General features: G+C 33.2%; 1 protein-coding gene across 1 annotated transcript in view; it reads left to right on the top strand.

The window, feature by feature from the left end:
- LOC132560973 (tetratricopeptide repeat protein 13-like) overlaps positions 1–15,307 on the top strand; it is a 29,636-nt gene extending 14,329 nt beyond the window's left edge. The window contains exons 17-24 of the mRNA XM_060225681.1: positions 240–323; positions 965–1,046; positions 3,170–3,285; positions 3,526–3,658; positions 9,933–10,012; positions 11,255–11,333; positions 11,888–11,967; positions 12,261–15,307. Coding sequence (XP_060081664.1) covers positions 240–323; positions 965–1,046; positions 3,170–3,285; positions 3,526–3,658; positions 9,933–10,012; positions 11,255–11,333; positions 11,888–11,967; positions 12,261–12,363 — 757 coding nt within the window. The 3' untranslated portion in view covers positions 12,364–15,307. The remainder of the gene's footprint in view (positions 1–239; positions 324–964; positions 1,047–3,169; positions 3,286–3,525; positions 3,659–9,932; positions 10,013–11,254; positions 11,334–11,887; positions 11,968–12,260) is intronic.
- The last annotated feature ends 372 nt before the right edge of the window (positions 15,308–15,679 follow it).

Raw genomic sequence — 15,679 nt, 5'->3', positions numbered from 1 at the left:
TACAATTTAGCTGGAAAGGGCATCAGGTTATGTTTAGTTGGCAAGTTTGTAAAGTTATGGCAGAAGAAGTCAATGCAATACTTTTTAAAGCATGTGACATAAATGGAACTAGAACAGAAAAGACAAACGCAAATTTTAAATATTTTTTGCCATTTTGATATGGTCCACCTGAACCAATTTTGTGAAATTAGATGCATGCAGTAAGTTTTATTTTATATCTGTCTAACTTTGTGTTTCAGGGGGTCTGTGTATAATGTTAAAGTGTTACAGTACTTTGACCTGGTATTTAAATTAGGAAAGACTATGTTGGAACACTTTTCTGGGTAAGTAGACTCTATGTTAGTACATATTGGTAGATTGTGTTACCCTGCCATTTTATTGGGGATGCATAACACACATGAATTTTCCTGCGTAATATTCTTTTTTGAGTATCTTTTAATCTGGAAGCAGAAAGTATTTTTCCTCATTTTTGATGGGAAGGGGGAGGCTTATTTGCAAGCAACCCCTGTTCCTGGAAGACATGTGACAGTGGGGAGGGGGCTTATTTGCAGTAAAATATAGTAGTATTACATATATCAATCTGCCATGACATCCTGTCCTGTGCCATTCTGAATCAGTTTCTAATCCAGAGAACCACTCCAAAGATTTGGTTCCTATTTATCTCATTCTATCATGACATCAAGTTCTACGACTGATCAGATTAAGGTGGTTGTCACTTTAGTTAAAAAGGTCATAGGTCACATGGGACAACATCTGCAAATTCATTAAATCATGATGCTTTTATGCATGGGAATAGGTACATTCATGTGTTAATTACCTTTGTCTAGTTTATTTACTTTTTTAAGATACTGTGCTATAAATGTACTTTTCCATTTTACTCTCAGACAATTGATGTTTTTAATGTTTTATGTTTATCCACATTTGTTTTTATTTATTTCTTATATTATTATTATTTTTGTTACAGAGAAGGATCAGTAACATATTCTGGATTAAAAGATGATATTGAAAAAGCTAAAACTTGTGAAGATTTATTAGACATTGCTAAAGTAAGTATCTCTGTCCTGTATCAAAGTTTCATTTCAGACTAGAAATGTTGTTCCTTAATAAAGTATTGAATGCCATGTTTACAATTGCATTGTATCATCAATTGTATTATAACTGTTATAAAGGTTGCACCTAGAATTTAAAAGCCCTCATTTCATACTTCATTGAGATGCATATTTGCTTATGAGTGAGGAATGTATTCTTGTGAGAAACACAAATTTTTGGTCAAGGTTCACCTAATTTTGTTGCAAAAACTATGCTGAAATGCTACTGAGCTTTGATTTGATTTCTATTTTTTCCCGTTTACTTTTAAGAATCTGTACAATCACTATTGATTATGTTTTTTGTACAGCATTTTGGCATGCTGGTATGCAGTTTCATAATGCTGTTTGTCCAGTATATGGACATTATATAGGAGTTTCCTCTCTTTCTTCATACTGTTCCCATGATGAATATGTTTTTTTACTTTTTCCTCAAATAGCTCAACCGATGATTTTATTTTGTTTAAACATAATTGAACTTGGTATGATAGGATGAGATATCTTTGGTCATTAGAGAGTTAAGATTGTTTGTTGTCTCGTTTGAACACTAGTGACAGCCATGCTGTTGAAATACGCAGATGGCACTATATGCTGAGAGGATAGAAAAAGTTGCCTGTTTATACATACCTGTAGACTGAAAAGAATTTGAAATTAGTACATGATTTAAGTGTTTTTCTGGTGATAATATATGGTAAAAAGAAATACATTGATAAGCATGTGGTTTAATGTATTACAGGCATGATTGGTTTCATAGCATGTTTTTCCTTTGTATGGAATTTTGAAGCTTTGAGGTTATACTAGTAACATCAAACACAATTAATCTATAATTTTTCCAAATTATTTTCTATATCATTGAGTGATTGGGTATTTGTAGATATATTCTGTATTCTACAAGGATGTAAGTAACTTGAGATCTTAATGGTCTTTCCTGACTTCTATATAACTGTAAATTTCATTTTAGATTTTGTTTAAGTGAACAATGCACAATTTATTGTTCTAAACTTTCCCTAGTTATTATCTTTTAGTTTTTTGTTTGTTTCTTGTTTTAGTTTGTGCTTTTTGTGTTTTGTTTTTGTTTTTCCTTAAATTCTGCTGTTTGTACCTTTTTGTGTTATTGCCCTCAGAGATTTTTTTATCATTAGTTTTGTTCACTTTTGTATATGGTGCATTTAGATTTGGTTTACCTCACAAAATTATTAGAAATAAGATGTGTTTATGAAATATTATGCCCCAAGTTGCAACAAAATTCTAAAATGGGACATTAAAACTATACTGTGTAAGGCATGTGCTAATTGCATGCACACATTTTGAAACACTTGTCTTCGTTGTGCAATCATTAAGGCCAATGTTTTAAAATTTTCAAATGTAGGTTAAAGGTCACAGTCAATGTCAAATGACCAAAAAGTTTGGTACAACTGTAAAGGACTTCTCACAAGGAAAATACATCCCTAATATGAAAGCACTACCTCTTAAGGTGCAAAATTTATGGGCAAGGTTATAGTTGACAACAGACAAACAGACAGATAGACAAACAGACAGACAGACTAACACACAGCACGAAACAAGATGCCCCTGATCTTTTGATTTAGGGAGGAGGAGGGGGGAGAGGGGAAAGGGGGATAAAAATTATTGTACTTTAAACAATTCATTTGTATGTACATGTGTGATTAATTTCAATGATCTTTTTTATTGTTGATTTTTTTTATAGTAATACTACAAAAGAGGATTTAAGTCATTTTGAATAAGTTTCTTTATTTTGTATTAAATAGGAGAGCTAATGTTTTTCTATGTGATTTTTCATTTCATTTTAATTTCCAAACGATTTTCTGGAAATAGTTTTGAAAACCTGATAACAGATGTAGGATCAGAATTATGAGAAAGCCTCATTCTTATATTATTTATGTATTACATTTTGATGTCAACACATCTTGGGTTGGAATTCTTCAGTGGAACACCAGATATCCAATTGAATTTCTACAGACTATCTGGATTAACTTTGTTTCCTGAACAGGTGTGATTGACCATTGAGGTGATACATTAAATGCCTTGCTTTGGTTCTAATTTGATTGCTTGTGATTTTTCAGAAACGACAGATAAATCAACAGGGGTTTTTGGTTGCCACACAGGTACCCAGCAGTAGGCGAGATAATAAAGATGATGACAGACTGGATGGCTCCATGCTTGTCCTGACTAGAGACATGTGCGTTTAGCAAACATATCTTGAAAACAAACTTATCAAACTCATTAGTTCTGGCAAGGACTCATGGCAATTGATGACTGCTTGAACTTTTCCATTGTATACTCCCATCTTGTTTCATTGAATTTCAATGGAAATTTTTTTTTTAAATTCAAATTATAGTAAAATGAAGTTTAAAATTTCCAATTGATTAAATTATGCTTATTGCATCGTCTGTTGAAACTGTTTCTATTCTATTTTCAGAAATCACAAAGTTTTATTTTCCATGAATGTGGTAAATAGACATGCCAGGACAATGGCATACCATGCTGAGCTTGACTCGGTGTTTAATCAACTACAGGAAGAGATCAAGAGGACAGGAGTGACTAAAGTTACAGTAAGTATTTCAATGCTCACTACAGCACAGAATCTAAACATAGTTTATACAATAGGTAGTATAGAATGGATATCCCATCCAACTGCACATATAGTGTGAATTTCATTTCTTTTGTGTATTTTGAGAAATAATTTTAAAATTTCATAGCTTGTAATATTCATTAAGAATTAGTTTACAGTCATATTGAAATTACTTTGATATTTTATTGGAGTTGTCCATTTACTGTTCCAAAAAATTGATACTTTAAGGCTAAGACTGTTTTATTTTATTATTATACTCTCACCATGAGTTGTCAGAGGTGGGAATAACCTCCTCATGTATATTTGTATGTAAAAAATGACATCATCACTCTACAGGCTATATTTCACATCCAAATGTCCGGAAACTCCACACACACGATTACAAACATCAGCTGTTGATTGTGTTTGACTTCCAACCTGATACAAGTAGACAGAAAACTTATTTACTGTTATTATACGTAGAAATCAACAGATATTTTCATTTCAACATTCCACAGGCAGCATCTCAAAACTGATTTGTTTGAAACTCCACATGCATGATAACAACCATCACTTCTTGTACATGTTCAAATTCCAACTTGTGCAGTCAAAAACTAGTTTGCTGTTGCTATAGATTGAAGTAAATGAAAATATCTTTGTCACTGCTCTGCAGGCTGCATTTCCAAACTGATTAGTACAAAGCTCTACACACATGATCAAAAACGTTACTTCTAGCTTGTGCAGTCAAAAACGAAATCAACAGAAATTGACATGTCACTACTCTACAGGCTGAATTTCTAAACTGATTGGTACGAAACTCTACACACATGATCACAAACATCACTTCTTATACCAGTTTGACTTCCAACCTTGTGCAGTGAAATAAGTCACTGTTACTATAAATGGAAACTAACAAAACTCTCATGTCATTGCTTTAAAGGCTCCATTTTACAAGTTCAAGTTTTGACATTCGGTGGTTAAAAAAATTTGGATGTCACCACTCAGGAAGTTATCTGACATCATTTACAATCATAATTAACAAGCAGTTGCATTGCTTGCTTTCTGGTCCCAATATCTTGTTGGGAGACTTCACTTGTGACATTTATAAAACACCAAGTGCATTGTCATCCCCAAAAAATGCTTACAAGCAGCATATCAGGTCACCTACCCATCATTTTTGTAGTTTGTTATCTACACCAGAGACATTCACATCATCAAATTGGGCACTATCTTCCAGTATTACACAGACCACACTGCCATTTGTGCAGCATTTAAATGAAAGTTACACAATTTTACTTATTTATAGTAAATGTAACCTACATTTGTACTGCAGGAGGCACAAATGTGAACTCTTACAAGAAGGATGTTTGTAAACGTGTGTAGTTTCGATTTACACTTACCATGTCAAATTTGTATTGTATCCTATGCAATACCGTGTTACATTTTGAGAAATGTTGTTAATGGGAAATATGAAATTTACATTCGAAGTGTGGCGATACAACGTCATGGTGTTAATTTGTGATTAACTGGAAGAACTTTTATAGGTTTTAGGGAAAACCCTTTTGATGAATACTTTGAAAAACACCTTTGTAAAATTAATGAAAATTTAAGTATCTTTATGAATCACCAGATGTAATATTTAGCTCGTTACATGTGTGTAGTGATATTGACCCAGTAATATAAAGTTGGGCCCTCCTTCTGGATCATTGGTAATGTTAATCTGCCTCTGTATCTATCTCCTGCCGGTAAATTTGAAAACAGATTGCCATTTTGCAATATAAAATGCCCCTCTGATCCGGCCACTAAATTTCATCTTGCCTCTGGCTGGATATATTGGTGGCCAGCTACACAGCACAACCCGATACAATGAAAGCATGTCTGTTATTTACCATTAATATGAAAACAGATGGCTATATTAATGAGGCTGAACTGTAGGATCAGTAGTGACCCAATTGTGGCCCTCCTACTAATCAGTGGTGACCTAGTTATATAAGATGGGTCCATCCTCAGTATGATTAGTGACCCAGAAATATAAGACGTGGCCCTTCCTCAGAGTCAGTGGTGACCCAGTTTTATAAGATGGGGTCCATCCTCAGGATCATTGGTGACCCAGTTTTATAAAATGGGGTCCATCCTCAGGATCAGTGGTGACCAGTTTTATAAGATGGGGTCCATCCTCAGGATCAGTGGTGACCCAGTTTTATAAGATGGGGTCCATCCTCAGGATCAGTGGTGACCCAGTTTTATAAGATGGGGTCCATCCTCAGGATCAGTGGTGATTCATTAATTTAAGATGGGGTCCATCCTCAGGATCAGTGGTGATTCATTAATATAAGATGGGTCCTTCCTCAGGATCAGTGGTGATTCATTAATTTAAGATGGTACCTTACTCAGGATTATTGGTGATTCATTAATATAAGATGGGACCTTCCTCAGGATCAGTGGTGACCCAGCAATATTAGATGAGGCCCTCCTGTGGGATTAGTGGTAACTCTGTAACAAAAGGGAAGCCCTCATGCTGTATCAGTGAAAATGGTTGTGTTTTTAGCTTACCTGGCCAGTAGGACCAAGTGAGCTTATGGCATATTGCGGGTTCCATCTTTCCGTCTATCCGTCCATCCATCTGTCAACTTTTTCATACAAATGGCTACTAGTCATAAATGACCTACAGGATGTTGACCAAATTATGATCAGAAACATTTTAGGGGAGAGAAGAACAAATTTTGTATAAATTGTGGGCTCCCCAGGGTCCTGCGGGGCTGGGCCCAAAAGGGGTAATATAGACTAAATTCCTACTTCTCCTGTAGCAGGAGCCCAAAAGGGTCCAAATGGTGAAATTTTTGCAAGGATCTTTAAAATCTTATCCCTCCTATAAGAATATACAGAAGTTGCCCAAACTTGATCTGAAGTATTCTTGGGTGAAGTGGACTAAGAACTGTATAAATGATGCATCCCAGCCCCCAAGGGCAAGAGGGATGGGCCCAGTTTGGGAAATGTAAATTCTTAAAAGTCCTTCCATTCAAGGATATTGTTCAACTTTGTTCAGAAGCAATTTTTGTGGATGGAGAGTCTGACCTCTGTTTGACAGTGAGGGCGGAACCCAATAGAAAAATTATATCAGAAATTGTTTTTCATAATTGAAATTCTTTATTAAAATTGCTTAATAGCTAAAGTGTAGACAGGTTAGCAATGCAGACCAGTTTGGCCTCTTGTTTTTTGTTTTTTTCTTTCTCATTTCTGTTAAACTATGTGCATTATAGCTTCAAGTATCATTCTTTGATTTCAAACTGAAAATTTCTAGATCAAACATGACTTTTGGATTCAAAGTAATCACAGACTTATGATAAGTATTTGATTACATTGATGTAAAATTTGATCTTGAATTTGTTGTCTTATGAATCAAGGAGATATATAATAGTGTATATATCAGCTTGTATCTATCAGCTTCTAATTTTCCTTTGCTAATATCTATTCACAGTATTGTAACACAGATGATGTGAATTTTACATCTTTGGTGTGTTTTGGTGTTAAAAACCTCAAGAAATAACTGTAAAATCTTTATAGTTTTACTATTCACTAAAACTTGGTATACTGTTATATTGAAGTTACTTCAATATTTCACCTTTCCAAAAAAAATTATATTCTAAAATGAAAAATGTTATATTTTATTATTGAATTTCGAGAAATGGTAAAACATATTTTTTGGATTTAATGTAATCACAGACTAATGATAAGTATTTGATTATATTGACGCAAAATTTGTACTTTTTTTAACTTCATCTTCTTATGAATCAAGTAGATACCGGTATATATCTGTATGCACATCAGCTGGTATATATTGACTTGTATATTGTGACAGCATTTTTTTTCATCCAACTCCCTAGTCCCTAGTAAGTAGATGGTCCCCTTAAAAATCATTAGGTTTTAACACTTGTAAATCATTTGATATGTTATATCTATATAATTCCACAGTATTTACAGATTAGACTGTTCTGTGATTTTGTTTCTCTTGTGCACTCACATGAACTGTCAATTCACCATGTTATGTCAGCTGAGTTCAGCTACAACGCAGTTATAGTGCACTACCTTAGTATTATGTAATTTCATCAATTATGTAGAATTATCCCCAGACTGCAAGCAGCCTCTCTGAATTATCCCTGTCTATGACATTATGTTAATATTTGACATGACTTGTTGATGTATTGATTTTTCAGGAATCAATCACAAGAGACAGCCAAATTGGGCTTCTTTAGTGGTAAAACTGAGTTGTTTGCACTCAGTTTTGCCACTAAAGGTTTTATATTTTTTGACCATAGGGTACATATACTCCCAGCCTTTTTCTCTCTTTCTAATTCTATATTGTTGCAAGTGACCTTTTTTTAAAATCAACATTATTTCCTCTTTGTAATTAGTAAAAGACGTTTATCAGGTTTCACTTGCAGAGGAAAACAGAGGTAATTTAGAGATACATATTTGTCTGGCTTCATTAATTCTCTCTTTTCATGACAGTTAAGATTTTTATCACTAGAACTCCAGAGGCCACATCTGATATTATCATTGATAAATGTGTTGTGGTACCGATATTGCTTAGATTAGAGATTAATGATAAACTGAAACATCCCACGCAGGATCATGTTTAGCCCATTATCATCAGATGGTGGGCTATTCAAATCGCTCTGCGTCCTTGGTCTGTCCATCTGTAAACAATTTTTGTTATCGCTATTTGTTGAGAAGTAAAAGGTGGATCTCTCTCAAATTGCATATATAGGTTCCTTTAGGTCCCTAGTTGTGCCTGTTTGAGATTGAGACTGATCAGAAAAACAAAATGGCCAACAGGCAGCCATATTGGATTTTGCCTAGTAAAGATTGTTATTGCTCTTTCTGAAGAAGTACTGAATGTATATCTCTCAAATTTCATGTGTATAAAAAGCCCAAATTTTTCACTTCGATTCCTATTTTGGTGGGTTTTTTTATGTTTCTTAAAACTTTGAAAATATCATCATTAAATTCATACTAATGTGTTTTAATGTAGTTTACCATTCTATTAAGAGTAGGCAGTCAATGGCAGTTGAACAGTGAATCCATGTTTCCAGCTTAGTTACAAAATAATCTAATTTTTAGCCCTAAATTTCCCTTAAAATTTCTCATTTTTGACCCAAAAATTAACCCTAAATTTAGGTAAAAAAAGTGCTGTACAACTTGCCTATGCTGAAAAATATCTTGTTACAAAGGTCTTCTTTTTACCAAACATGTCACAAATATCTTGTTATCAGTACTACAAACATGCTGTACTGACAATGCACAACTATCCATGTCACAAAGATCTCGTACTGATGGTGTCACACATATCTAGTGTTATCAGTGTTACAAACATGCTATACTGACAATGTACAACTATCCAGGTCACAAAGATCTGGTACTGATGGTGTCACACATATCTAGTGTTATCAGTGTTACAAACATGCTGTACTGACAATGTACAACTATCCAGGTCACAAAGATCTCGTACTGATGGTGTCACACATATCTAGTGTTATCAGTGTTACAAACATGCTGTACTGACAATGCACAACTAACCATGTCACAAAGATATTGTGGTGATGGTGTCACACATATCTAGTGTTATCAGTGTTAAAAACATGCTGTACTGACAATGCACAACTATCCATGTCACAAAGATCTCGTACTGATGGTGTCACACATATCTAGTGTTATCAGTGTTACAAACATGCTGTACTGACAATGTACAACTATCCAGGTCACAAAGATCTCGTACTGATGGTGTCACACATATCTAGTGTTATCAGTGTTACAAACATGTTGTACTGACAGTGTACAACTATCCAGGTCACAGAGATCTCGTACTGATGGTGTCACACATATCTAGTGTTATCAGTATTGCAAACATGTTGTATTGACAGTGCACAACTATCCATGTCACAAAGATCTTGTGGTGATGGTGTCACATAATTCTTGTGTTATCAGTGTTACAAATATCATATGCTATTTCTTACACAAACAATTCTTATATCTTGTTCTGACAGTTCAGCTGTTTTTTCTGACAGTTTGGTTCTGCTAGTGTTGTGTCACTAATATGGGTCATATCTGAGAATCTCATCACACACCTTGTGTTGTAATGGTTACCAATACATCATGGCAGCGTGACCATGTCATTGTTGAAAACCTTAAGTTCCTTCAGAATTTCCTGTCTATATAAGTATAATACCAAAGTTTAAAATACTCTGATGACAATATCAATGTTGTGTGTTTTGTAGGATGTTGATTCAGTGCTGAATATCATCCTTACTTTGGCGTACTATTTCTACAATCTGATGCCCCTCTCACGGGGATCAAGGTAGGTACAATCAGGGAGCTAGATGGTCTCGGATAGGGAATTCGTTCATAAAAATCTTCAACTGATATTGTCAGAACCACGAATGAAAAAAAGCAGTTGCTGTTACATTGGATTTCATGTTATATTTTTAATTTGTTTTTTTTTTATCATTATGCCACATAGATTGAATGCTCACAATATCTTGAAGTGATCTTGGTATTTTGATTGGTGTTTCTTTATCACAGATACAAAAGTAGAAAAGAGAAAAAATAAATCTTGGTGCCAAGGAATTACATCAATGACAATAACAATATTGTTAAAGGGTATTGTAAAGTTTCTTAAATGTGCTTTTGTAATTTAACAGTCATTTTCTAAAAAGTGTTTTGGCAGAGAACATGAAAGTCCATTTCTAATCAGTGGATAGAAGATTCACTTGTCCTTTTCTAAAAAGTGTTTTGGTAGCAGATGTAATAGTCCATTTCTAAAAAGTGTTTTGGTAGCAGATGTAATAGTCCATTTCTAAAAAGTGTTTTGGTAGCAGATGTAATAGTCCATTTCTAAAGAGTGTTTGAGCAGAAGATTCAATAATTCATTTCTAGAAAATGATTGGGTAGAAGATATAATAAACCATTTCTAAAACAAGTGTTTGGATGGAAGATATAAAACTTTTAATAAGATGCTTTGACTAGCTTAATGGTTAACTTCTACAAAAAGATGTTAAAGAAACAAGTTTCTAGTTCAAGCACACAAAGTGAAACTGGTATTGTAACTTCCTTCCCCCTTCTTAATACCATGATAATTGCTTTCTGTGAAGATTTCATTTCACAATTAGTTTGTTAATCTATGGAAATTAGAAACAGCATTTCCGTCATTATTGTTTTTTTTCTACATGACATTCTCATATAATTGGCATGAAATTTAATAAAGGGACCAATTTGTTGAATCTTAAGGGTAGTTCTGTAAGCTCTAGGTAGGGCACTGCAGGGCTGAGATTTATTCAGCGAAAGTGGCCTGAAATGATAGTTGGAACATTTTAACAAGTATGAGTGATAAATGCAGCCTTGTATCTGTTAATGCTATTAATGGTTTTCTGGTACATGCCCTAGATTGAGATTTTAATACACTCTGATTTGTGAGAGGAGTAGGAAAGAAATGCTCCTGAAATTTGAGTTCCAGATCCTGGTTTGTTTTTGACTGTACTAGTATGAGAACTACCTGAAACATATTGTATCACTCTAGCTGTTGTGTATTTTAACATTACAGTGCTGTTGCATATTCTGTGGCCTTGGGAGTTATCATGTCCATTGGAAGGCAAGTCACAGGCAAAATGCCTAATGGCAAGGTTAGTACAAATTTATGTTAGATTTTTGAAATTCTCAATGATGTACAAAAAGATAAAAAGGGTGTTTAGGTATTTTAAATAGGTAATTGGTCCTTCAGGCTCTGTGCAGATATGCAGACTTAAATCTTAAGGTTAAAGCCTTACCTTGAGAATTTATTTGAGTTTAAAATTCCATGACATCACTATTAACTTATAATGAATAGTGTATCTCAAAGTTTGGTATGTTAAAGCATTTGGAAGCATACTAGTGAGAGTATATATGCTTCTATCTCCAAAATAGAGACAAGCAATTATGTCAAGGTAAATGATTGATTTTGAATTATTTCTGTTGATAGGTGGCAGGTATGTGTTAGACATGTTCTACAAAACTTCAAAACTACAGCAATATATCTTTCATCTCCAAGCAACAAACTAATACTTTTTTAAGCCTATAGCTGGAACATTTCTGTTCTTGTAAACCAAAATCTCTGCACCTTCATAACATACAACCTGTAATAAATAAAGCATAATGATATTTGTTATAAAAAAATAATTTGGCTGCTATTTACTTACAGTTAGTGGAGATGGAAGCCATGCTATCTGGGGCACCGGATGTTTTTATACTCATGTCAAAACAATGGATGAATATAAAAAGGTATGACAATTTTATCGAGAAAACAATTCATAACAGAATTGAAAAGAAATATTGTATGATAAAGTGTAATTTTCATTCCTTATAATGTCATGCATTTAGAAACTGTCCCTTTCTTTTAATGCAAAGGAAGCCATTCTGGAAATTAAACTTAAATATTTTTTTGTCTATATGAATTTGAAATTAAAACGATAACATTCCTCTTTAAAGTAACCAATATTTCTAGAGATATCAGCACATTTTTTTTTGTATATCACCGTTTTTTTAAGATCTTTTTTGTCTGGTTTTTGTTGCAGGTTAAATATTCCTACCTCCTTGTTGCCAAAGGTGTACGAAGCTTTCCCCACCACAAGGAATGTGATTGAAGTTCTAAATGTTAATACAGATGCCTGCCAGTAGTCCTATACACAAACCCCAGTAATACAACCATTCCTTCACTAAGTCGCAGCACATGTTTTTAATGATAATGTTATTTGTTAATTTTTGCAGTGATTGAATACATTTTTTATTTACCTGTGTTCATTTTTTTTTTCAATGTTTGCGTCCTTAGTTTTTCAATGACTTACCTGTGTTTGATTTCAGCTAGGGTCTTTCATGATCAATCATAAGTTTCAATTAAGAGGAGCCACAATGGTAACATATTTCAAAAACTGAGTTTTCAACAATACTCTATCATTTGACCTGAGAAGAACTCTGTTGTGTAAACTACAATAGCACTTTCACAACTTGTTATCATCTGTCCAGTGATATTTTTTGGCATTAAAGAAGGGGCAGTAAGGTTTCACCTCATCCAATAGAAATTAAACCTGTTTCATTTCATGGACAGGAGATGTCTCGACACTCTGTTATGCTATAAGAACAGTTTCATACCAGAAAATCAGATTGACATTGGAAATTTTTGCCAGCTTGACCTATATTTCAATATCAGTAATAACTATGAAATTTGATCTTTTAGCATTAAATTGAAATCTGTTTACCACATGTGTCACCTGGTGTAATCTTAGAACCCTGAATTTACAAACATAATAAAAACAACCAGTCTTGTTACATGATTGCTTTCAAATTGAGTGAAAATACCCATGTCATATTTTGTCATATTCCACATGTTTAACATAGCATAATGTTTCACCAAGTTTAGGTAACGAAATGACGTCACATACTCAATGGATGCATTGTGGACCACATTTATGGAGCTGAAACGACCTCAAATTTGACATGGAAATGTCCATTTTCTGTAATATTTACTGTAATAATCCATCATGTGATAAACAAAGTATCTTAAATCTGATATGTGACTTATGATACTTGTTACAATTTTTCGTCAATTGTGCCAAGCGCCCAGTAAAGTGAAAAATTCTAAGACCCATTTCACAAATCATATATCAGATGAAAAATCAGGTAAGGTCCTACATGTAGTTACTATTGGAAGGTTTCTAAAAGGAATTACTTCTAAACAAACCCAAATGTTATGTCTATTTAATAACTGTCCATAGATATTGATTAATTTCTGACCAACCTCAGCTTGGTCGCTATCGACAACTGAATTTCATGAATTCCCACATAAAACTTATCCATCCTTGTGTAAAAAAATTACCTTTGTCCTACATCTTGTGATGGTTGACTGGCACATCATTTATACTTTCATATTTAACAAAAACACAAATAAGACAAAAAAATCACTACAAAATCTGTTGCCTTAGAGGATTTCAAAGAATGTTGTTTCCTCTGATGAAAGTCGAGTACTAGAGAGAATTTTTCTAGGATAAGGAATCAGATATTGATTGTAAAGATTAAAAAAAGGGATAAAATAAAAATGATTTTCTAAATTACAAAAAAGCACATGTTTTAAAAAGAGCTTTAGATAGCTAATATCCTCTGTCCGTGACCTGAGTACTTTTCCTTATCATTGTTGCTAAACCCTGTGAAATAGTTGTTAATACAGAAAAGATCAGTTCACAAACTCATCTCATGCTATTGGTTTAATGAAAAAGTTTAATTTACCAAATTTTTCTGAATTTTTGTTTTGTTTTTTTTTTTGTTAAAATATCATAAGGTTTGACTACTAAACAGTATCACTTAATCTTATATTTACATAATATGTTTAGCATATTAGCTTCAGGTTTTTGTTTGATGTTGTTTATGGTCCCATCTGAAGTCTTTCCTGCTTCCTATAAGATTTGTAGGCTTCGAGTCTTTAAAGTTTAATTAAGTTGAACTCTTTCAAGGTAATATATGTTCTTGGAAGAGAACCAGAAAGTGTTCATTTCAGAGTCCAGAGTATGATTGATACCTCAAACTTTTGATCATCAATTTTGAAATTAGTCTGTTTTGTTTAATATATCACTTTGTAGCTTGAGTTTGTAATTTTCTATTAGTTCTAGTCATTTCATTCCAAATCATTTAATATTTGAAGCTAATTTCTCCCTAGTGGTTTATTTAATTGATGAACATTGCTTCTATGCCATAACAGATGATTTTACTGTTTTTTATGAACCTAAACACTGCAGTCAATGATTTTTTTTTCTAATGATTTCATATCCTTTTATCTTGAATTACAAAATTTCTCTTCTAATTAACTCTCCTTCAGAGTACCCAGAAGGATCAGTGATGATGTTGTCAAGAAAAGATGGGATAATTGCAAAACATTTTGAGATTATTTAAAAAGATATTTACTAGGTACACAGGAGATATAATTTTAATTGAATATTGGTTTTGGTGGCTAATGAATTTGGCAGGACTTAATTACCCTCATGAATCTTAGTTTTTAACCTGGATTAGGGATTTCTGAATGGACAAGACCGACAACAATAAAAACAGCATTATGCAAGATCTACAGACAAATGAATTTAGGTATAGCACATAGGTCACTAAACTGTGCAAAGACAAATATCTTGTGGAGGGTTTTGCAAATCATTAGACAACAAAATGCTGCTCCATATTGATAGCACTAAATAACTGGGCTATTATCATTAATGGATAAATTTCTATTTGGAATTCACATTCAGATATACACAGATATTTCCTTTATAATGATTGGACAATGATTTTGTTTGTTTGCTAATTAACATTTTGTAATTTAAATTATTTAAAATTTTTTACACCAACAGAAATCAGGAATTTGAGCTTAATTATACAATGATATTGCCCTTCCTTATCAACCTTACCATTGTTTGAGAATTACGTCGCTTTTGTAAATGTTGAATGACCTATAGATTTAATAAAGACCTTGAAGTGCCAATAATGAAACTATGCACTCTTTGATCTTGTCATGAAGGCAATTGATTTTTTTTTATACTTTGATAGTCAAGTAATGATGTAAACGATTAAAATCTACCTCGTTTAACAGTGTCTTTGGGTTTTATTTCATATTTTCTCTAATTGGATTCTTGTATCAAAAAGATGTCATTGATGAAATACTTTCATAAAGATATCAATTTGTAACAAAAGGGTTTTATCACTTTGTTTTTAAGGAGGACAACAGAAACAATATTGCTGGACAATGCTAATTCCCCTAGAATTTTTAATTGTACATGAACTGTTCTGTAAAGTTTGAGATTGATCAGTGAAGTAGAACTTGAGTTATTATACAGAACTTGAGTTGTTGTTTATAGTAATGGCGACCTTGAACTATATGTGACATTTCAACCTGAAAAGCACTCTTGTTTATGAAAAGCAGTATGGAAGTCAAGTTTCATCTGTAAAAGGGAACTTGTGT

Source organism: Ylistrum balloti, unplaced genomic scaffold (genome assembly GCF_031769215.1).
Source record: "Ylistrum balloti isolate Yb309-2 unplaced genomic scaffold, AGI_CSIRO_Ybal_v1 Utg371132, whole genome shotgun sequence".
Taxonomy (NCBI): Eukaryota; Metazoa; Mollusca; class Bivalvia; order Pectinida; family Pectinidae; genus Ylistrum; species Ylistrum balloti.
Note: the sequence above shows the minus strand (reverse complement) of the source record. Positions and strands in the feature narration are given on the sequence as shown.